At 38.3% G+C, this 25,540-nt stretch overlaps 1 protein-coding gene across 1 annotated transcript in view; it reads right to left on the reverse strand.

Annotated features, from left to right (window-relative positions):
* LOC111563846 (neural-cadherin) overlaps positions 1-25,540 on the reverse strand; it is a 375,623-nt gene that overhangs the window by 181,825 nt on the left and 168,258 nt on the right. The window contains exons 9-16 of the mRNA XM_055010997.1: positions 25,237-25,405; positions 24,233-24,403; positions 23,530-23,702; positions 21,872-22,039; positions 14,478-14,727; positions 10,308-10,435; positions 9,857-10,043; positions 4,815-4,958 (exon numbers count right to left, since the gene is read on the reverse strand). Of these exons, the coding sequence (XP_054866972.1) occupies positions 4,815-4,958; positions 9,857-10,043; positions 10,308-10,435; positions 14,478-14,727; positions 21,872-22,039; positions 23,530-23,702; positions 24,233-24,403; positions 25,237-25,405 (1,390 nt within the window). The remainder of the gene's footprint in view (positions 1-4,814; positions 4,959-9,856; positions 10,044-10,307; positions 10,436-14,477; positions 14,728-21,871; positions 22,040-23,529; positions 23,703-24,232; positions 24,404-25,236; positions 25,406-25,540) is intronic.

Genomic DNA, 25,540 nt, shown 5'->3' on the forward strand with positions numbered 1-25,540 from the left:
ATGATTTAAATTATCCAAGTCAGATCTGGATGCCATCCAAAACAAAAACTATTTCAGATGGCTTTGCCGGTGTTACACCACATGAGAGCGGTTCAACACAGCAGAGAGAAATTGCTGATGCGATAACTTTTCGACTCACAAAAGACATGGTACCAATTAACACTTTTACCAAAGAGGATTTTAAGAAGATGATCCAGTCGCTTGACAGGAGGTCAGTAATGTAATACCATCATGGGTTTATATTTCTCATTTCATTGTATGAAAATTGCAAGACACAATTGGAAACAGAGTTGTCAGAAGTGGAATATTATGCAGCTACAGCAGACTTGTGCTTCAGCCAGACAACAGAGCTCAGCATAAGTCTAATTGTCCCCTTTAGTCCAACATCAAAAGTCACAGAAGCAAATGGCATTTTTCCTGGATGATTATACACCTGAGAACATCACAGTGGCAATGAGACAAGCTTTGGCTGCTTAGAGCCTCAATGGGAGACATCACGTCTGTATAACAGAGAATGCAGTGAACATGGTGAAAGCTGCTTCCTTGAACTAGTGGAACGGGTAGTAGTTGGAATGCAGTAATTTGAGCAGAGCTTGCACCATGCAGTTTGTATGTTACACTCATGGTTTATTTTTCACACCTACAGACAATTTGGAGTTACCAATTAACCAATTAACCTCAGCATGTTTTTGGACTGTGGGAGGAAGCTTGAGTACCCGGAGAAAATCCACCTATGCACAGGGAGAACATGCAAACTCCATGCAGAAAGATCCCAGGCCAAGGCTGGGACGTGAACCGAGGATCTTCTAGCTGCAAGGTCACAGTGCTAACCATATAGCAGCCCATATAACCATATAGCAGCCCATATAACCATATAGCAGCCCATATAACCATATAGCAGCCCATATAACCATATAGCAGCCCATATAACCATATAGCAGCCCATATAGCAAAATTCTCTCTCTCTCTCTCTCTCTCTCTCTCTCTCTCTCTCTCTCTCTCTCTCTCTCTCTCTCTCTCTCTCTCTCTCTCTCTCTCTCTCTCTCTATATATATATATATATATATATATATTGCTTGTTTGTTTTCTTCCATATGGTGCAGTCCTGTTCCAATATATTTACCTATATTATCAACTATGGACAGTGGAAAAGAACCCATGTGGGCAATTTTACGTATATTTTACTTCCATCACAAGTTTTACTTGTGTCTGCTTCCTGAATCTGAATATGTTCTCCTTCATACCAACACCCCAGCATCTGCTGGTGTGATGTTATTCTGTAAAACTATGCCCATTGTATTGTCTCCCTTCTGTAGATTCAGCTCCATCTAGCTGAGAGTAATCAATGTTGGAAGTATTGGCATACGCTGTTTTTTTTTTTTTGTTTGTTTGTTTGTTTTGTTTTGTTTTTTAATGTGCACTGATGTGCTTATGTCATATTTGAATCTGTGCTAAGCTGCAGAGCTTGTGGGCAACAGAAAGACAAGGGAAGGGACATTTTTATTCCTCAAGTTTGTCGTTAGGGCAGCACTTCCTCCCAGACCAGGTTCGGTTTACCTAGGATGCTTCAGTTGCCTGGGGGGACACACTGCATCAAAGACCAATGTCAAGTGAAAAAAAGTCCATATAAACAAGAAAAGCACAGATTACACGAAACACTGTAAAATGATTGACTGCAGCTTTACTCTGTGGGGTGTGCACTGATATATACCTATTGCTGTTTTTAGGTAACTGTACAGTAAATCCCCCCGCAGGTATAATTTTCTGCTCCAACACTATCATAAAAGAAACATATAATCAACTTTAAACTGGCCTTAAGAGCAGTCTCTACCAAATGGCAGGGCAAGAATGTCTTTTTTTGGTTAACATTCAATCACATATTTACATCAAGAACATCTTGAAGTTAATATTTTACACTATTTAAATTGTTAGACATGAGCAATGAACACTCACATCACCATGTTACTTATGCAATGATGCTGCAGAAGAGACAAAACATTCTTTTAGACATGGGAGTTTCCCAGGTTATGAAGTTATGAGGAAGATTTTACAACTCCTGGAGAGAGGGAAAGATCCACAGTGAAATGGCTCATTAAGGGGAAAGGTATCAGAAGTGTCAAGTAAGATAAGGAAGAAAGGATGCTTTCAGGGGGCCGTTTGAATGTCATCTATTCAGCTATTTTGTGGCAGGATTTATATTTTGCCATGTTTTTTAGACAGAACTCGGTTTCCATTTGTATCCACTGAAATGTCTGTGAGTCTAAGTTGACAACTGCTGATGCATGCTACAAACTTTCACGCATATAGAAATCACCTCTCAAGCACACAGGAGGTTTGCTACTAAAAAAGATTTTCAGTATATTCGGGATTCCTTCAACAGCTGCACAACACAAAAGCCCATTCCCAAAGATCTTTGATGATCAAGGAGGATGATTACCTGAAATATTTAGATATTTTGAACTGCAAACCAGGTCTTGCTAATCTCTGTTTTCAATAGAGTGATAAAGGCTAAAGGCTTGATGATTCAGCACTGGCATTTGAAGCTATTCAAACATTCAACATCCTCAAACTGTTCTTTTATCTGCTGGTCTACACCTTCATGTTAAATGGTGTGGTAATGACGAAGGCTAACTTTATTAGCTGTTTGATATGAACAGGCATTGTCTTGTCCTCGTTACCAGCAGCGGTGTAAAATCACTTAACCAATCCTCTTCTTCTTCTTTGCCTCCTTCATTAAGTAAACCTTCTATAGAAAAACCCTGCATGCACTCGCACAGACTTCCTCTGTGTCTCTCAGTTGGTGATAATAACCTTATTCTGGAAACCAGCAGGCTATGGCTGTGTGTGTGTGCTACATTATGGACATCAAGGCCAGACACACACAGTGTTTAGAGCTGATAACATCACTAATATTACTACTTAGTTACATCAGTCAGGGGCAGGGTGTGATGAGCTGAAAATTTAAAGATTATTATTCTCATTTTTAAAAACTCTGGATGGAAAATTGGATATAATGAGATGTTTTTAAGTCTGAATAGCGTCGGGCGGTGGTTCGCAACAACTTGCGTATCGGCATTATTCATTAGACTTTTGGTAAGCAAAAAGCCCTAGCAGCAGAAAATGTATGAACACCACTTCTAGGCTCTTACTGGGCGAAATTCAGCTGATTTAGATGATGACTGTCAATTTCTCTTGCTTCACATTTCCCGTAACAACCACATAATGGGCTCCAAATGTGTATCATTTGACCCGATTTATAAGTGGAAAGATCATTTCATTTTACAGTTCAGCCTGAATTAAAGGTGCAGTTATCAAAGACACACATAGCAGCAGACTGACTAAATCGTGGACATGGTGGAAAAATCACCTGACCCAGAAGGACAGTTCCAGCAGTGGAGTCTCCAGCTTGATTCACCAGCTTACAAATTGTTGGAAAACTGATCACCGATGAGGAGTAATGAGTCTAATCAATTTATGTTTTAAACCTTTGTTGCGTTCCTCACATGTGTATTATACATTCATTTGAATGTGAGATGCAAAAAACTTATTTTTGTATGAGTCTTTTTTTACAGAATCATCTGCCACTGAATCACTACTTCTAAGGTATTTCTTATCAATATTTTCAATCTGCTGTGTTACTTCTTTTATTTTAGTTTCATTTTGGGAAAAGAAAAGTTTTCTGAGCTGAGATTTCTATAGGCGCTGCAAGGTATATAGAGCTTCTGGGATGTTTTTTTTTTTTTTTTTTAATTTGTTTTCAGTCTTCTTCACACACACACTCAAAAAGGCAGGCAGGCTATTCGCTCCATCTCAAAAAGCAATACTTTGGTAACAAATAAAGCAATTTAGACACATCATCTTTAAAAACAGCTACTAGAAATATGTATTAAAGAACACTGTAAGAGTCTCTTGTCTTTACTATAAGTCATGTCTTGTCTTTTGTCTTTTATCTTATGAGCTTATGAGCTGACCTTTGCCTCTCGTGTGCCACCACAGAACTGAACCATTGTATATCAGTATCTTTTATTATATATTACACATATATTGTAGCTAAAAAGGAGTTGCACTGCAAAGGTGAAGCAAATTGACCGTCCTATCTCATACGGGGTGTTTAAGTATTCTAAATCTAAATCTCCTTTACCAAATTCTACCTCATATCCAAATTTTAAATCTTACTTTCGTCATCTTTAGCTTTGAGGAAAAAAAATGAAACTGGCAGTGTTATATCTGAGAAACAGCTCATCAGCTTGACTAAATTGAGCACCACTTTCTTAAACTTGGACTCAAACTGATATTGTTATTTTAAAAATGTTGATAGTTTTATAATGTGTTGGAAAAATAATATGAAGAAGAATCCAAGGACATTCCTTAGTTGTACATGGCTTCCTCGGGAAATCTCAGCAGTAACAAAATGCTCGACTAAAGGGAAGAAAAATGTTTTGAAGCACAAATTCACAAAAGTTCACATTTCAACTCTTTAGAGTTTCTTTCTGTGCCTTGCATCGAAAGGTTATACTAAATGGATCTCCTACACTGGCTGATTCCAACTCACATTTCATCATGTTTTTCATGACTTCATGACATGCTTTACCACTTCCTTCAAACTAAAAGGGGGTCAGACTATAACAGTGAGGAGTGAAAGTTTTTCTTGAGAGAAAAGTGAAGCACTTTAGCAATGCACTTGAGTAAATGTGCTTGATTGTGGATTCGTAGTACTATCCCCACCATCACTCCTACAGTTTCCATTTTGAATCTACGTCACAAAAAACACACACATATTCACACATACAGCTTCCTTTATCCACGCTACCCACCTTCATCCCCATCATTGGCACTGACAGTGAGAATGGCAAAGCCTACGTCAGCATCTTCATCCACATCGATTTCATAGGACGCCTGTGCAAACACTGGCTTGTTATCGTTCACGTCGCTGATAAAAACGCGAACATATGCTGTGTCTGAAAATAAAAAAATATGACAGAGAGAGAGAGAGAGAGAGAGAGAGGAGAGAGGTGATGATAAACAGGAGTTTGTTCTTATTCAGTCAACATGAACGTGAACATCTATCTGTCTCCCTTTGGATAGCGACAATTTAGTCACTTCTGCACAAGTGCACACACATACACAGAAAGGAAAGCAGACATTTCTTCATATGAACACAGGCACAATAATAACAATTTCTTTCTCTTCTATCCACTCTTCTATTACTGTACATCTGCTGTCTGTCCTCACTATTTCAGTCTATTTTACCATAAAATCCAGCTGTTTTGATTTCTCTTCGGCATCCAAACATGGGCTGAAGTGAAGCACAAAGCACCCTGAGGGTATCAGTGTAAAGCTCGGTAGTTGAGCAACTCAACATATTACGCTTCCTTTGATATCTGTATCAATACGAGCATAATTTGCAGTACAGCTTCAAGAAGATAAATTATTTAAGCCAGGGTGGAAGAGTTGGTATACAGTTCATGGCACAGATAGCAAACTAATGCAGCCCTTGGAGCTATAACAAAACAAGTTGCAGATGCCAGAGCTTTGCACATGTTCAGAATCTGTCGGAGAGAAAGAAAGGGAGTGGTGCAGGATGAACACGCCAAGTGCATAAGCAGATGTAGCAGCCATCTCCTTATCCTCCCTCTCATGTACTAATGATGCCTGCTCATCCATGTCACACTTCTAGAGTCACGTATTTACAAAGGTTGCACACTCAGCTCCACGACACACATCAGCTTCAAAGTATCACCTTTCTGTCTGTGAAAACAGCGTTTAACAAGGTTATTGTTGTGACCACTTGACAACACCCTGCTGTCTGCAGTTTGCAACATCTCTTGGTGCTCGGCAAACACAGATGTTTGTACTGTATATGTGCAGTAGATGTTCATAATTTAAGAACTCATATCATCTTATGTGATCCTACTTAAACAAGAGGAACAACTGAAGAAATCTGAGCTCACCAACAAAATGGGGAAAGAGATACAGATGGAACTCTTTTTTTCATTTATTTCAGATGAATTTTCATTAAGTTTGTATACCCTGCTTCACTCCGGGTATATCTTTTAAAATTGCCGAATATTACACCAGTATCAGATCTAAAAATGGTAAAAACAGAAACAATCATCAATTTTTTTGACTATCTGATAGTCACTGAACTAATGTGTGAAGTGCAGTTTCATCAGGAAATGTATTCAAAACTAAACTCAAAAAGTTGTGGTCTTTATTCTACATGCCACAAATATCTATTTGTACTTGGCACATTCTATGAAAATAAAAATATCTGTGCTCCTCTGTTCAACCAAAAAGCCACTGGTAACAGTCACAAAACCTACAGAACTACTCTGCGGAACTGGGCTGGGCTGCAGGCTGAGTTTACAATGTAAACCCCCCCCCCTTCTTTTTTATGATTTACAGCATTATAACTGCCACACTGGCCAGCCAAAACACATTTTTTGACTATATTTCAGTAGTGCCCACATAGAGTAAAAATGTAAAAAAACAAACAAACAAAAAAATTCATGTATTGACTCAGTTTACTCAGCCATTGTTTAGTTTCTGTCCACTGTATGCAGCTCATGTGACAAGCTTAGAGACTGGATGTGTCATCAACATCAGCGTTTTCTCTACATTCATTCAGCAGCGGCGGCCCTCCATTCCTAAATCCCGCCCTCCTCTCCTTCAAATTTCTTTCTCTCTTTTTTTGTTATTGTCACAAATACACAACCGCCGCATGTCTCCACCTTCACAGCAGAGTGCTGCACTGTGTCGGGTACTTGCTAGTACTAAGGTAAACTACAGATAACTATCTTACTCAGTATCTACTCTAATTAATTAATTAATTAATTAATTAATTAATTAATACGACGATGTCGCGAGAGCGCACCAGGTCAGAGAGTCAGAGGAGTGTCATCTTGGAAAATAGGGCAGCGACTTACCGGAGAAAAGTTATTAGCATAAGATAACTCATAATAGACTTTACAAGTTCAATAGACATTCACAAAATATTGATGTCCTGCTAACGCTACATAACATATCGGTAGCTTCAGTTAATTGGGCCTGATGCCAAGTCAGTGTCGCTAACATGAGTAAACTATTGATAGCATGAAGCTAATATCTACACTCCATGATGTAACTGCGTTTTCAGATGAGCTTGTTCAAATATATATTTATATATTATTTTACATTTAGCCTTTAAAAAGCCATTTTCAACTGGCCATTCAATAAATAGGTTGTAAAAGTAAAATCTGCAGGCAAGTGTGATTTGTTTACACGTCACGGCTCCTCGGAGAACCTGCCGCCGCTGCTGAAAAAAATCCTAGAGGAAACACTGAACATGCACATTGGATTCACAATTAATTTTTGATCTAAACATTTAATGCATGCAAGATTAAACAATTAACATTTTTGGGAAAAACCCAGAAATTTTTAAACAAAATAGTTAGTCATTTGGACTGAATTGGAAGAGTTCTATGCCAATCCAAAGTATGGATGTGCCGTTACTGTGAGTCACATAATATTTTCTTTAGGAAAAATGATTGGAATTTTCACATCGAGGGAACCAGGGCATCCAAAATAGCTCCTCCTGCTTTGCAGCTCCATCACGCTCACTTGTAAATGTGTGTGTATGTGTCTGTACATCTATGCTAAGTATCTCTTAATTTGCCTGTCACCCATCCTCCTTCATGCAACCTCATTTAATATTTATAAAACAGAAAAAAAATAATAAAATAACTCCCAAAGCCTCACTGCAGTCTCTGCTCTACTTAATATTTAACTTCTGTTTACATTGCCACAAATGTCATAGTGAGCCAAACCAAGAGAGCAGATCTGTTAATTATCTATGATCATATTTATTTAAAAAATATATCCTGGTCTGTCTGTTTTGCTGTATTTCCAACACCTCTCTCCATCCTCCCATCTGTCTCAACATCTGCTCATTTCTTCGTGCTCTCTGTTCTACCAGAGCATGTATGCATTTCATCTGGCAGCAAATGAGAGAAAAATGGAGAGACGGAGGAAGAGAGATTGCAAGAGAGACAGAGTGAAAGAGAAATATGGCCTTTGGTCCTTCAGTGGAGGGAGATGAGCAGATGTGGGAAGGAAACAGAAAGAGGAAAACAGAGATTATTGCTGCCTTCAATGAAGATTTGAAGCCTTAAATGAAGTCTTCAGAGCAGCTGTCTACAGCACTCTCCCTCTTTGTGCTTGTCCTCATTTTTAGTCACTAAAACAGCGACCACTATCACTAAATTAGGTGGATTATGACTCTAATGTCAACAGATTCTGAATATTTTCTGCTATTACATCAATCTGCCCTGATTTTTTTATGGTCTAGTCTCATACAAGACTGACTAGAGTTTGAAGATTGGTCCATGTGGCTGCAACTACAGAGCATTCAATGCAACACTCTTTTTAACTTAACGGTATTACTTGTTACATTTTTGACTAAAAAATATGCAGACAGCCTCTCTCATTAGTGGGCTGAGCTGCCTCAGCCAGTGCTAACAGGTGCAAAATCAAGCACATAGCCATGCAATCTGAATTTACAAACATCTGCAGCAGAACAGGTTGTACTGAAGAGCTCATTGACTTTTAATGTGGTACTGTCAAATGATAACGAGTTTTCAATAAGTCTATTCATCAAGTTTCTTCCCACTAGGCTTTGCCCAGCTTAGGTGCAATAACAGTACAGTACAGCATGCTACAACAGTGGCATGCTCCCAGAGATGACCATACGCAATTCCAGGCCATGACTGGATAGCTGTAATGCTCACAGTGATTAGATGCTGGAGCAGTGGATACATCTAGAGTACTCATCACTAACTGGGTTTGACCTACTTATTTTTGGGTGAACACTACCTGCCAAAGTATATAGTGCTGACTGTTTAGCATAGGATTAACAGGATGACAGTTTTTCATAGTTTGGGCCACTTAGTTTAAGGTAGGTAAATGTTATTGTCATAGTACAAAAGGGTTTTGAAGGTAAAAGTGTACATTTTGGGGAAGACTTTTCCAGCATGACAATGCCACCATATACCAGTGGGGTCCATATAGACATAATAAAAACAATAAATTTGACTGGCCAGCACTTTAACCTAATTCAGTGGCTGAAATTTAAGTCAGCTGGGTTGACTAGGAGCAAATCTTTAAAGACAGGCTTCAAAATAAATTGGAAAGTCTTCCTCAAGAAGTGGGGACTCAGTTTAATGAGACAATCGCATATGGATATGATGTTCAGGTGTCCGGATACTTTGTGTACTACAAAGATGACTCAGCTATTTGTAAGATATTGTCATATATTTATATACATATATTCACAGGGAAAACCTGTGGGGATAATTCAAATATTCAGTGTTTCCCTTCTACGTGCTTCATCTATTCTTTATCGCTGACTGATAAAATGCAAAAACAATTCAAACTAGGTACCACTCAGCAGCTTTCAGTAACCCAACACGTCAGATGGTTTGTTACACAGAACCATCTGAGAAGTCGTCCTCAGAAACAGTCTGGAAAAGTTCAGGCACTTAAAAAAAATATTTGGCAGGTGATTGGATGAACCTTCTGTCTATCAGTCCCTATCACGGGCGAGCTCACACCTAAAACACATCCATAGCTGGCAGTAGTTTTTCATATACACTCACTGGTCTGACCAAAAGTTGATCTGCCACCAGCAGCTTGAAGCCTGGCAAGATGGATTGTTCTGTGATCATGATCTTGCACATCTCTCAGTATCCCGCTGCCTTGCAAGGTAAACTTTTGCAACTGCTGGTCTCAACACTCAGGCAGAACACATTACAGGACTGAAAACAACACTGTCAGTTTCAGTCAGTTACAGGATGTTCTGTGCAGCTTGAGTCCTATTTACCAGAGTTGGGCTGCCCGTGCTTGCCGGGCCGCGCTGACTCCCAGCCATCCACAGACTGAACCTCCAACAGGTAGGAGCTTTTGGTCTCTCGGTCAAACACAGCCTGTGAGTAGATGAACCCCAGCTCTGGGTCAATACGGAAATACTGATGGTCCCCACTGCGATCCTCCAGCAGTGAGTAAGCGATCTGGAAGATGGGGGGTTGGAGCAGACACAATTATTAAGGTGGCCAGATGCTAAAATGCAGATAATTATTGCAAATTTTACACAGCAAGGAAGAACACATTTTGGATAACTTAAAAACAGAGGTATACTGAACAGAATGGAGTGCAGTTATACAAAAGAAACTGGATTCTAAATATTCCTTTCAACTGGCCACACAGTTAGAGCAACATTATGACTTTTAGAATAATTAGTGAATTAATTTGTATGTGTGTCAATTAGTTCTCACCTTGCCATTTAGACCCAGATCAAGGTCATTGGCTGATACCTGGAAAACCAAAGTTCCTGACTCTGCTCCTTCAGTGACCGAAGCCTCGTAGATGGAGGAAGTAAAGAATGGGACGTTGTCATTTACATCTGGAGAGGGGAGGGGATAGAAAGACAGATTGTGTTCAGTTTATACCAAAGATGGTTTTTTTTTTCCCAGTTAATGTCTTGTTAATTTGATACAAATGTCATATATATATCTGATGAGGTCTTCCCATGGCCTAAAGTAGCAAGCAAATGACTTATAATATCCAACAAGTCATGCTCCATTCCCTTTCACAATAAATAAAGCTTCTACTTTAAAAAAACAAAAAACAAACAACAAAAAAACTTATACTAAACAGTAAGGTTTATATGATTGGATTTGGATTGATGAATGTTAGCAATTGCATTTTGGTACTGGTTATGAGAAAAAAAAAAAAGAATCCAATACAAATCATAAGACTTAAACATATAGAAAGGCATAGACAGACATACTGTGCCATGAGTCACCCATGGCCCCATTGAGCAAAAAGAGTGTTTCCTTTAATTATTACATTCTCAATTTAAATATTCCAAAAATCATCCCATAACCTTTAACATTACTAAATGAGTGTACATTTTCATTCAACAAACTTTAGCTACATTTGCTATTTTATTAACAATATGTAAGAGTTATTGCTTTTCACCTGGCATCTTTTGCTGCCAAATATTGTCATTTTTCTTGCAGCCTTGGAAAACAGTTATTTTTTGTTCAATCTATTTACTTCTATTTCTTTAAAAGAATTACTTCTCATTGTGTGCATTCACTTTCATATAATATAAATGGTTTACTGCTGAAAAACAAAGAAACAAAAAGCAGTTTCCATTTCCTGCTTGCTGTGTGGAAATCTCCGATTGCATACTTTGCAGTAGGTATTTAAGTGATTCTATAAAAGCATGCTGATATTTGGCACAGAATGCAACAGTATGGCTTCCGGCCAATGCCAAACCTACAGATCAGTCCTGGTGACATTGCACTAACTTCTCTTGCACATTACTGATCTGTGTAAACCCAATACATGTATTCTGTAATGCAGGTCTGCCAGCAGAATTTTTTTTAAAACGCTGGAGTTCAGTTCAAAACAAAGGGAGCTATAAAGCATCATCCAGCAAAAGCATGGACAGCTAATCAAATATATGAAAGTGCTCATTCCTAGATGTCTTTGTAACATGAAAACCTGAGTTGCAAAATCTAACATCAGATTATTCTAAATCAATGCAGCGTAGTGCAGTTTCATCTGTTACTGAAACTGGACTAATGTATCATATTTGTCTCTGGTTCTGGAAGGAATGCAGCCTCACCAGTGTGGTTCTTTCTGATGTTTTACTGCTGTGTGCTTTGCACTCTGTAGTTCTGCTGACTTTAACTACTTCAGCTGTGTTAGATTACTGTGAAAACATTTAGGCACTGAAGTAAGGATGCTTTCAAAAATAAAGCCCCACTTCATAGAAAGTGCAGTACAAAAAAGGACACATCTATGAATATTTGGTGTGACTTTGCTTTTAAAACATCCATTTTCCTTGCACACAGTTTTTAAAAGGTACTTGGCTGGTAGGTTGATCCACGCATGTTGGAGAACTTCCTAGAGTTCTTCTGTGAATTTAGGCTGTCTTTGGTTTCTTTCATGCAATCCCAGATTGATTCCATGATTCTGAAATCGGAGCTGTGTGGGGACCATTCCATCTGTTACAGGGCTCCTTTTTCTTCATTTCACAGAAGATAACTCATAATGACTCTGCTCCCTGGCTGTATATTTGTGATGGCAATGTGTGACATTTAATTAAATATCTAAAGTACCTAAAACCCTGTGCTGTATATGCATCATCAATGAATTTCTTTCTACTGAAACCTTCCTAAAGATGACATTGTACCTTGTAGACAACAAGATTCTTTATTTAACAAAATACAATAGCAATAAATATCACAGCGCTATATTGTTGATGCACCATTTGCCTTCGGTGCAGCTTCAGTTCTTTTTATGATGTTGCCATGTAATGTCCTGGATTGTTGATTCTGGAATTTCATCAAGAAGGGAGCCTGCAGTTTTTTTTTTTCTCACCATACATATAACATTAAGCCTTAAATGTTGGAGGTGACATAAAAAGAGTTAATGCAAGTTTCATTAAGCTCGTGTTGCAGCTTTTAGGCAAACATTTTTGTGTAAAAATCTCGAAAATGGTAACATCATGAGGGATCAGTGTTGTCACCTCTGGCTCACTTGCTAGCCTATTCATGTTCATCCACACATTTACTGTGGTCCTGACAACTTATATAATGATGCCATTTTCCATTTTGTGATTATTTATTTTCCAAGTCATTTTGGCATCAAGATGAGGATCAAAGCAGGCATCACGCCAGTTGATAATTAACACAAAATGTTCCTTTTTTACATCAGCTACTTTAACCAGAACAAGAAGAGAGAAGAACGAGTGTTAGATGCTACAGACAGACAAAGCGGGTAGTATCAAGAACCAGCAATATAGGACATGACCTCATAAGTTTTCCTGAATAACAAAAGTCAGCCAAAAGCAGTACAGAAATTACTCTGAAAGAGCAACACATTAAATCTCAATGCTGCTCTATATGCCTATTTTTCTGGCCTTTCTTCAGTGCAAATGTCTTAATCTATGAATTAAAAATGGGGTCTTAAATCCATTACAGACCTCCCTCCCTCCCTCAGCCTCACTGCCTCTGGAGAAGTCAAAGAGCTTTCTTATTAAGACAGATAAGGGATAGGAGGGGTGAGTGAACAGAGGAGAAGAGAACATTAAAAGAGGGACAGGAGGCAGGAGAGGGTCTGTGAGAATTAATTATTTCTCACTGGATTAAGACGAATTTGATGGAATGGGGTATGCATGCATGTGTGCATGTTGCACGGGAATTACATGCATATATATAGCATTAACTGAAACAGAAAAAGTAGAAGAAATAATGACATATATGATGAATGATATAGAGAAGATGATTGATATTCCCAGGCAAAGAAGAGACACGATGGACAGTATGACATTTCTTTGCAGCGGGGGTGTTGCACTAGTGTTAAGAGTCCAGTATATGTTACACTGTTGGCTTAACACAACAGCTGGCAAGTTCTGTAAATGATTAGGATTTGTGCGGCTTTGGAATCCAAGTTTTAAACAAATCCAAAGGAAAATTTAAATGCAATAAGTCTTAGACAGCACTGCGATATGTCTGATCCCCCCAAAATCGGTAGTGTATTATTCTACTGTACTGCAGCTTTTCACAGCTTGGATAATAGTTTTATATTGTTCATTTATTGCTTTGTATTTGAAAAGACGGCAAATATCAAAAACTGCCCACAGATGAAGATGACAACTTCAAAAGTGAGCACTTTGTCTAACCAGCATCCACAATTTCGAGATATAACACATTAATCATATTTGATGACCCTGAAATGGCAAATATTTGACTTTTGTAATCAAAAAAACAATTTCACAGAATAAAATTATGAGTCGTGAACTTTCAATTAATGATGTCTGATTCAGCTCTATCAAAAAGAAGACTTTTACTTTTTATCTATATCTTGCAAATTAAACAACTACAGTTCATTCTGTTTTTCTACTAGCATGTATTTCATTTCACACAAGTAGACATAAAATGACAAAATTGGACATTTTTGTTGTTTTGTTTGCAAACCACTTCATTGTCTGTAACAACAACATAATTATTCTTTCACAAAAAAATTGTGTTTCCTATCAAAACATCTGTGTTGACATGCGTTCTGTGTTTTGGTATGACTTTTGTGTGTCTTTACAACACTGTCCTCATACATTTTTCCCACTTCTTTTAAACTACATCTGCCTACTTATGGTGTTGTTAGACATACTCTTAGTCTGAGAATCAACTTTGCATTTACTAATTTAAAAAATATTATTATTTACCACCAACAATACAAATAGTATTGTTATGCCAAAGAACTAAGTGTTAGAAAGTGCATTGCGGGAATATGACTCTCATGTAATGCAAAGCTATTACACAAGACCACAACAGTGACAAGGTAAAATACATGGAGGAATGAAAGCATGATATTATGGATTTAGTAAAACAAATTAAATAAAATATAATGGGAAAGATTTGCAAAAAGCTCACCAGTGACATTGATGTAGACTGTGGTGAAGGCAGCCAGTGGTACAGCAGCAACATTTTGAGCCCGAACCCGCAGCATGAAATTCCTGGTGGTCTCATAGTCCAGCGGCTCTGCAACCAGGATGGAGGCTGAACCATCTTCTCGGTTGGGGGTCAAGTAGAAGCGAACTGGCATGTTGGTCTCTGGGACCATACCATCCTCCAAGTTGTAGGTTACCCTGGGATCTCCAAGGGGTGACGTGGCTTTGATGGTCTTTTATGAACAGAGACAACAGGGGAAACGGTGAAGATAAAATTTCAACATCATCGGACAACTCAGTTATTTTAGTCGGCATATCAAACTCCAAACTCAAAGTGGCTATAAATCCTTTCATTGTCATGTAGTATAATTCCCATTAGTAAGGTAAGACTAACTTCCCAAAAGTTCTCCATTTCTCATCTGACCAAATAAATGACATGCATGCATGAAATGTAGCTGTCATTGTAGATTTGATTTAAACTCAAGGGAAAACTTTAAAGTCTGCCAAGATGCAAACACAAACAATAATCCTAATCAACAGAAGCTATCATAAACACCATCACAGTTGAAACAGATGTTATAATGCACACTGATAACTGTAAACAGGTAAATATCACAAAAATAAATCAATACTGCATACCCCCAGTTACTATCCCACATCCCCAGACTCACCATGGCTACCACATCTTGTTGAATCTAGGTACTGACTTAGAAAATGTTTTTTTAAATGTTTTTTTTTTTTTTTTCTTTTGCTCAGTTGATTTTGGCATAAGTATGTCTGTATTTGAGTGTGTGGGATGGATTATGTCCATGCAAAGCTTCTCAGTCAGTCTGGCCAGGTATAGGTGGTACAGGTCAGCCTGCTGCTGTCCCATCATTTTTCCACAGGCTTAAACTTTTTTCCCCTCTTTTCTTCTTTTTAGTGATTTAAGAATGCCCATGCAAGCGTACAGTTCAATAAAGTATCAAACCCAGAGGGAATTTTGTTGTCAATCTTAAAAAAAAGTTCATTTTTTAAGAACGTATGGGGGCTGTTAGCCTCGTATTAAAAATACTATCTGCACATTGGTACCACTATTGAAAACGCCTCATAGTGAAAAAATAACCCAATTTTAACTCTACCATTGGGTAATTATGGGGCGGAACTCATCATGCACTGTAAATACTATACAATGTTAGTATTTACATTTCTTGGTTAACAAGAAAAGCACTCAGAGAGTGCAGTACTCCACCAAGGCAGCTCAGTCACTGTATGATTTCCGACGGATAAGTCCCGATAAGTCCGTAGCAGTGAATTTGTAGGAGGATCGCAGTCATGTAACCATCAGCAGGCAGCTGATGTAGTGTTCACTTGTTGGCATAGTTACAGTAAAGCCATGCTGCTATCTTGCAATGTTACGGAAATCTTTAACAAATCTGTGAATCCAGACTATAAGCCGCATCACTGCCAAAATCTAATCAGTTGGCCCTTGTGTCATTTTGAAAAATGATGTACTCAGGTTAAGAATGTAAATACTTTCACTGCTGCAGTTTTTTTCAACATTGAGACATGCACAGATTAGTTCTCGTTTTTGATCTAATTGGCGTGTCAAGTCAATTGAAAATAAGCTCGGACAGGTTGAATTAAGTGGCAGACAACATTACTGCCACAGCACTTCAGCTTTTGCTCAGCTGTGCTTCATTTTTCATTCTTGCAATGCTGATTTGATGAGTACATATTTTATCCTAACGCATGCTGTTTTTTTTACTGCCTTTCTGCTATTTAAAATATTTAGCATGTATTTTATATGTTTGCTAGTTAGATATTAGAAGTTGGATGCTAACCGAGATGCAGGACATGGCCCTGAAACATATGACAATAAAGTTACAGTTTACACAGCAGATAAAAGCAGCTACATGATGACTGAAAAATTTTAGTCATAGTAAGTTAACGGGTTACACCTCAGTCAATAGACATTATCTCGTGTCATCTGATGTGTGAGTATGTGCCTTTACAACCAATGCATATCCATAAAGTTGGTTAATGTGAGTAATTTTTCCTTAACTAGGTCTAGCACTAGTAGATTCTCTTGTTACTTTCTCACACAATGTATATTTAGTTTCACTGGCCTCCTATATTCTATTTAAATAATGAAGAAATTCATGGAATGTGATTCACAGTTTTGTCACCAATTTGTAATTCAGCATAAAAAGTGATTTAAAAAATCATAGGTGTTTTCTCTTTTCATATCACGTCTTCTAAATTACAGAAAATAGTATGGACAAGAGTATTGTTAAGTATCAGTTTCAATAAGCCATATTGGTATCGATAAAATCCTAACAATATCCACCAATAACAACATTTTAAATGCAGTAAACTAGCAATGTGTGTGTAATTTCTACATACCTATTCTATTTAACTACTTCATATAATATATGCGTAAATGATTAATTCTTAAGTTACACACCTAAAAATGACACATCATTTAAGGTATGGGGATGTGTGGCCATGTTTGCAATTACTGTTAAGTGGTACATAAGTTAAAACATTTATGCATTTAAATTGGTGCCTTAATTTGTTGCATAATTTTTATTTGCCCCATTCAGGTTAAAGCTGATGTTTACCAGCCATAATCCATAGCTGTCAACATTATACATTATGTATATACATTATACATAATGTTTATTAGTTAGCATTATTTTAGCTAGCTCGCTAACGTTACCCAATAATACTAAAATGACAATGTGCAGTGGGACAACTAAGGTCAGTTAAATGACAAAAAGGGATATTGCTACTCTTTCAATTTTTAAAAAGCTACAAATGTAATGGTTATCAAACAACATTACACCCACTGTTGAAGTTAGCTAGTGAGCATCTATTAAAAATTTCTAGCTAGTTAATTAATAAATGCTAAATGATAAAAACACTTACATTATGATACCAGATAGTGTGTTACAGTGGAATGAGCCTAAAATATTGCTATTACCACAACTTATATAAAATGCAATGTTCTTATTCACCTACCACAAAATCCTACCCACTGTGCTATGTGAACTTCTGACCACAAGAGAAATTTCCGCAAAGGATGAATGGGAAAATGAACCAACCAGCAGCTAGGTCAGAGTAACCCAACCATTTGTTCAGTTGTAACTGAACCCCTAACAACACCTTAGACCTAGCACGAACAGCCCAGCACAGTGGCCTAAGAAATCAAGAATTATAATGCAATTATGTGTTTACAGAAACACCCCAGCAATCTTGTGATTTTAATTCAACCAAGATATTGATACAACATCACTGTCTCAGTCGTCTCTCATCTGATCCTAGACAGATAGTGGACGTATCACATCTGAAGTAAAAAATCAACTCTGTGGTATTTTATGCATCAGGTGCAAATGTGAGGTCTCACAACTGTTGACTTTTGGAACTGGACCATATTCAGCCACATCCTGCTCCAACAGGCCGACCAAGGCAATATCATATGCTATCTAGGGTATCTGCCATGACAAAACTCAGTGTATTTGATAACTGACAAAGGTGACAGTACAATACCCTTTGCTTAGTCAATACAGGTGAAATACACCTATGACATTAAATTAAAAATCCATGTGATTAGTTTTAGGTTCAGTTGAAAGTGCTGCTTCAGTCTGTCAGACAGGATTAATGGGTGCAGAGGAGAAATCTGAAAAGAGGACTCATGAATGTTTTACTACCCTCCAGGTGCAGATACAGAAAGTTTCAAAGTGTTACAATGGCATCATCTGTCCCTCTTGGCAAAACGGGCTGTCGTGGATTCAGGACCTGCTTACATCACCTGAAATCAGAATGACAAATGGACCTGCAATCATTAGGAGAGGATGGATGAGGGACTTTGGGGAGGGGGACCTTGATTGATGTTTTCCACATTGACGGGACCAGCTGAATATCTGGTGAGTGTTGCATGAAGAGCAGAAAGTCCCACTCAGTTAAGATGAACAGTGTTTCAAAACCCTGCCACTGAGGTTATTGGGCCCTAAGCTCTTTCATGTGTGAGTAATCTGAAAAACCTTCTCCTCTTTGATGACTGCATTGTGTGTGATCTTCATCTAAGCATCATCCAAGTCTTGTCAAGCAGGAATGTTCTCACCATCCAATGTCTCACAGCAGATAAGAAATTCATCCAGTTTATTGGAGAGAGAGATGCATCCTCTCATCAGGACAGAGGTGCAGCGCAAGCATTTACCTCAGACAGGGTTACACTGTATCCTGGCCAGTCAGTGGTTTTATTTTTTCTTACAAGTGACATACTGAGAATACAATTATTCAAATCAACCATTATAAATTTGAGCACATATGAGGAGATTTCAACAAATTCTTGAATAATATTGCAAATAACGTCTACCACCTTATCCATATTTGTTTTTGGATGGATGCAAATAGCAGTGATAAATATTTGTGGGAACTCAAAGAGAACGTAGGAGGCACAGGGATGCTGACAGGAGTTCACTATCAGTTGTTCAGATCCTTTCCTCACAACTGTTATTTTGTAACACCTAGCATTTGTCATGGCATCCACTCTCCTTCCTTGCTCCTAACCTGTAACCTCTCTGCATGTGACGGTGAACCAGCTGGACAAATTTCAGAGTCTAGTCTCATTAAAAGAATTGCTGGAACAAGTATTTGTACAAGTAACAAGCATTGACTCGCTAAGGCTACTTTTTACTGCACCACGGAGGTGGAGCCTTGGCAGAGGTATGTGACGATCGGCGTTGGTTTGTCTGTCTGTCTGTTAGCAATATTACTCAAAAACGGATTAATGGATTTCAATGAAATTTTCAGGGAAGGTCAGTAAAGACACAAGTACCAATTGATTAGATTTTGGTAGTGATGCATACTATAGTCTGGATCCACAGATTTGTTAAACATTTCTGCATCATTGTGAGATAGCGGCACAGCATCCCTGTAACTATGACTACAAGTGGCACTATGTCAGGTGCCTGGTGACAATCACATGATTGCGATCCTACTAAAAATCCACCGCTGCGTACCACAAATTTAAAAAAAAAAATTTTCATTAATCGGAAATCATACAACGACAGAGCAGCTTTGGCAGAGTTCTGCACTCTCTGACTGCTTTTCTTGTACTTTAATTGATTTAATGTTTGAGAGAATGTTAGGGAGCAAAATATTTCCTTCCTACAAGTTTCTTGTCCAACCAATCTTTTCGTTACTCTTCTGCATTTATGCCTATAATACAAACATTTCCTTGCAATCTCAACAGGGATGTTTTAATTGGATTGTTTCCAATCACTTCACAAGGAGTTGTGTTGCAGTCTCTGTTGTAGTGGATGTCTGACTCCATTCTGGCAGGTTCACTTGCAACATTAACAACAAATAAAGCAATAGGGCTAGCCCCCATGTTGACTTGTAGTCTTGTGCATAAACCAGTACATCGACTATGAACACAACTGAAGATAATTTGTAGAAACGATAACTTTAAAAAATAAAATAAAATAAGATGCAGTGCCCTCTTGGAAATCACCGACAATCACTTTCTGATCTAAGTCAGGGATGACCAGCAGATTCAAATCTTTAAAAAGTGGTGGTAATTTGTGTTGCACAGATTTTTCATGTGTTTCTAATTACCAGTTTTGAGGCTGGAAAAATACTGCATGCCAGCAGTGATCCTCAGGACAGAAATGAAAATGCTGACAGCAGCTGCTGAGCTCCAACTGATGTGTGTATTCAAAGTACTGAAAAATGATTTACCCAAATGAAAAAAAAAAGTTTCATAGTCCATAATAATGAACACTAAAATATTAGTAAGTCTGAAACTGTGAGACTAGACAATAACTGACTGAAATCCTGTGGGATCAAAGGGAAATACACTCTGCTCTTCATTCTGCATTCTCACTAAACTAATTATGGAGAGACTATTGGAAGCTGTTGCCATATATCCCCCAATTAAAATCAAAAGTGCTATCTCGGGCGTGACATGGCTTACCTATGGTGACCTAGCTGTATTTTTTCACTCTGGAGAGCATAGCAGCTACAATAATGAGACACCCCGTGAGGCATTTTGAACTGGCAAACATGTCCGACTGCTGCATGTTCAGAGATATTACAACCCATTGAGAGTCGGTGCATCTTTGCGGAACAGCCAAATCAACGCCAAACTGCCATCTCCATTAATGTAGTGTACAACTGGGAGCGTGCTCTTTTCCCTTCCTTTATCAACATCTCTCACAAACACAAACACTCACATTACCATGTAAAGTACTCTCCGTTGTCATTTGATTTCCATCCTTTGAGTTGCAATATTCATCAGTAACTTTAATGGACTTAATTGCTTTGGAGAGAGCCTTAGAAATTACTGTTGATTAGTTGAAAATGTGTGACAGACATGAAAAGGCAGTGTTTATGACTACTGAAGTGCAGTTAACAGGATACATATGAATGACACAAGTAATGAATCAGTGGATTCAAGAGTGTTTGTGAATGTACGCATTTTACTACCACTGTGGTTGCTGCTCTCCTGCCATACGACAAACTTGTTACATATTTACACTTTTTGTTCTCACCATTGATTAGGATTATCTGAACTTTCAAAAATAACCCCAAAAAAAGGAAAAAAAAAAACACCAAAGCTGTGATAAGAAACTACACAAAGCAGACCACTAGTCCTCCCTTAAGACGTGTTTGGAAACAAGGGGTTCGAGATAAGGAGAACATAAGGGATTAACATGCAACAAGCAGCTCTGGCCAGAAATGAGCTGGGAATTTTTGCAGTACCACAGTATGTGTTTTATCTTGGTGCCACAATGTCAAACACTGTTATGCTTATGTTGATTTAATCTAAAGGTAATTTTTAATATTAAATTTATGAGAAGAAAGATTGCTTTTTTTTTGGTATACTTATCTGTTAACACGTACTCCTATTCCATATTAATATTAGGGTTAGAAACAGTGTTTGCCCACAACTCCTGAATTGACATCAATCTGCTCTAAGTTAGTAGAGTTTTTTTCCCTTATTTTTTATCTTTACTTTTTTTTGTTAGTTTTTTACTAAAAATTGTCTCTGTATTAATCTACCTACTGTTAAAAATGTTCATATTGCCACATCAGGTCCTTAGCAAAACTGAGTTTGCCTTTAATTAGAAAATAAAAAAAAAAAAAAAAACACTGAGATTATGTATTTGCAAATTGTTGCCAAAAAGTTAGAAGCCCAGATTTCCCCACTGCCAAGTGGACAGTATCTTTTCATTCACTTTCATTTCACTGTAAGATAACATTTGAATAAACATGGATTGCCTATTTTTACGCATTAAAATGGATAAATACTTTTCCTGTGCACTAAAAACGCATCCATATGTGTTGCCTCCTCTGTGTGCTAAGTACCACACTTTCATTCAAACATACCACGATGGGTGTATCTCGGACAGTGTTTTCTGGTATGACCACACTGTAGCTGTCTTTTTCCCACTGTGGAGGCTGGTTCTTCACATTGGTGATGGTGACTGCCAGCTCCACCGAACTGCTCCTGTTGCCCCCATCTGTAGCCACAATTTCCCTGGTGATGTAAGTCCTCTGTGGCAAAATGTCAAAGAGAGAAGACTGCTTGATTGTGTGTTGTTATGATGGCAATTAGGGTGACACAGTGGTAATTGTAGCTTCCTTAAAGGCTGATGAACATTGTGAATCGAGATCACACAGATTTGAGCAAACAATCCATTTTCTGCACTTCTGTGCAGGAAGAAACTGACTGTAGGCTGCGTCCGGGTAAACACAAACATACTTGAAGATAAGTATATTGATTGAAAGGCATGGCTCACTCTGGAGCAGCAGAGTTCTGTAACCCTTACAAGAGAAATTTACTTTATCCACTGCAATCAGAGGAGATGATCTGTCCTAGTAACTAAAGTGGAAAAACAACAGCAAAAAAAGTTAACCAAGTGCCTGTACTCCAAATGTGGGCTAACTTACATGTGCTAGAGAACAATGAAGAAAGACAGAACAATCTGAAGTTTCCTTTTTTGTGATTTTGTTTAATGTCCTTTTCTTTATGCACCTCGTTACGGACAAGGCATTCTGCCCCTTCAAAGGTGTTTCAAATCCATGCATGATAGAATAGATTTCCACACAGTCAGTTTTACACTGCCTGAGATCCATTTTCAAGATATATTTGTGTTGCAAAAATGTTCTAAATTTCAGTCTTTGCTCTTAGTATTTAATAGACTGGGACTGTCACATTGGCAAAGGCTGAAGTAAATGCTTAGCAGTGCCTACTTGTGTACTACATTTTATGCAGTTGTACTCATTAGTGGAAAAAGTTGGTATCTTCAAACATGGAAATGTTCTAGTAAACAATTATCTCAGTCAGGAACGCTGGCATGGTGCCAGGTGGTGTTAGTATGAGATTCCAAGCACCGAGCATACAAACATTCTTTCCTCTTGGCTCTGGAAGATGGTACGTTGCTGATTGTTGGGTTTTTATCACTATGGTACTCATCTGAGCTGCAGATTTGTTTTTCACAGACTACGTGGCAATTTTGTCAATCGCTTGTTCATGCCCACACCAAGATTACTTGTCTCTTGTTAGTGAAGTTTAGAAGCAGTGAAGTGAGGGAAATTTCTGAAATTCTTCTTCAGACAAAGAAAAGGCATCAGTAAAGCCATTATCACATATGTTGGCTGCCTGTCTGCTACTGGCAAGTGCACGCCTGCTCCATTACTGTTGGCAATTGGATGCAAACATAGGGTACTTGTTCTTCTGGCCATATACTGGAAGAAGCAGCATGCTGTTTCGTTGCAATCTGAAGTTTATTGCTAACCTGTTATGAGTTCTTGAGTGGAATTATGAAATTACACAATCTCCCTGAATAGCTTTTGTGCCAGTGAAGCTTATAAGCCTGATTAGCTCTAAGAGCATCCAATCATCTTTGTACAAAAATCCAAAAATAAGAAGGATTATGCAGGTTATTCATGTATTTTCTATGGTGGAGGCTGTTTTAAATAGCAAGTGGAAAATGTGCCTAATGTGGTTTCTCATTATCTGTGTGCATACGGTATGTGTGTACCTGTGAGATGGGCTGGTTGACATACACCCATCCTGTCATTGGGTTGACCCTGAGGTACTCCGGCTGTTCACTGGACATGGAGTACGTGATGGCTGCGTTGGTGCCAAAGTCATCATCATGAGCTGCTACACGCAAGAAACTAGTTCCAATCATGGTGTCCTCACGAAGGAAGTCTATGGGAGCAGAAAAAGTAGTGTGCTTTACACCTCAGTGGCTCTGTGAGGCCTTCATTTGCAGTACAGTGGGCAAGTGAGCGCACTGTGCTGTGACTTCAGAAAACAAAAGCTAATTAAGAGGTATCTACGCCAATTTATCCACCATGTGTCACATTCAGGAAAACTGCTGCGAACAAACAGAGCAGCACCTAATAAAGAAATGCATTCACCGACTAGACAACATACAGCATATGCAAAGAAAACAACCAAATACAGAAAACACAACACACTTCAAATCATGCACAACCAAATCAAACTTTGTTACAATAACAGAATAAATTCATTTAAAAGTGAACACAGTAGTAATCAGTTAATGTTTAACTTTAGGTACAGACAGTATCCAGGAATACTGGAAATCAAAGTGTTTGCATGGACAGTTTTTGTTGTCAAAAAAATGGGTTTGTTTTCTGTATCTGCATGAATTTTCATTTGTAATACAGCAGGTTTCTGTCAGCGTACCTATAGAATTAATGTATGTACCAACTTACACTCATATCGGATGTTTTCAAACTTGGGACTGTTGTCATTCTGGTCCAAGATGAGGATGTTGAGCTGACAAATGCCAATCAGTGGGTCAGCTGCCTGGTCAGTGGCAGTCACGGTCACTGCATACTCCCGCTGCCTTTCACGGTCAAATTTCCTGGCTGTCACAATTACTCCTAAAGAGACAGAGATAAGAAGTTTGATCAAGCAGCCAAATCACACCAAACACTGCTGTGTCTGACTTCCCCAGAGTATTTGCAATTTAACACTAAAATGATTTCCCTGCTTGCCTTGAAGCTAAACTTTCAACATGGAAAAGCACATGCGGAGCAGAGTAGTGAAGAAAATGAGACTTTCTTAAAAGTAGTTGTCATCAAATCCAAGATGAATTACCTTTTGGTGATGACATTTAGATTGTATCCTGCTCCACCAAAAATACTGTTGTGGCTGAACTGAAATGTGTGTTGTATTGTACTTTGTCCTAGTTTTTGGCATTATATATAAACCTTTGACTTGATGACATGCAAAATTACGCACATGTGCTCTTCTGCAGTTTCTAATCTTTGGACTGACTTTGTTAATATGTTTCTCATGTGATGGCATTTAAAAAAAAATCAGACACTACAGTGAGTTAGACTAAAATATGCTTCGAAGACACAAAAAGAGGAGCAAAATGCTGTTGAGTTTTTGTTGTATGAAAGCTAGTCAAAAGTGATCAAACAGCCTTAAGCCTTACATTTCGTATTTACCACACATCCAGGCACTAAACTTTTACATTCTGATCTTTTATTTTAGCCACAAAATAACTGACATTAAAAACAAACTACAAAATCTTAGCTTTAAGTTTACTTGAACTAGTAAACTTGCAGTCACACTGCATGCCTTGTTGTATTGTATCAACATGGCAGGTACGCTGAATGGAATTAGGTCTGCCTGAGAATCTCCACTGGGAAGAGAGTTTGTGTACTTGTGTATGTTTGTACAAGTGACTATTTCTGTGTTTCAGTACCAGTATCTGGGTGTATGCTGAATGCAGGCACAGTGGAGTCTTTGTGCATGAAGCCATATGTGACCCTGCCATTGGAGCCCTCATCAGCATCTATGGCATGAACTTGCAGAACAAATGTTCCTGCTGGCTGGTTCTCCAGGACCGATGTGCTCTCTCGGTACTGCTGACACTGAGGAGAATGAAAGCAGCGAACAGGACAGAAGGAAGGAAGAGAAGACCACAGCAGTGTGAGTATGGAGAAAATTAGATCAATACTCCATGCTATCGAAACAGTAAGCACACATGCGTGGGAGGTGAAATGTTA

Source organism: Amphiprion ocellaris, chromosome 1, assembly GCF_022539595.1.
Source record: "Amphiprion ocellaris isolate individual 3 ecotype Okinawa chromosome 1, ASM2253959v1, whole genome shotgun sequence".
NCBI lineage: Eukaryota > Metazoa > Chordata > Actinopteri > Pomacentridae > Amphiprion > Amphiprion ocellaris.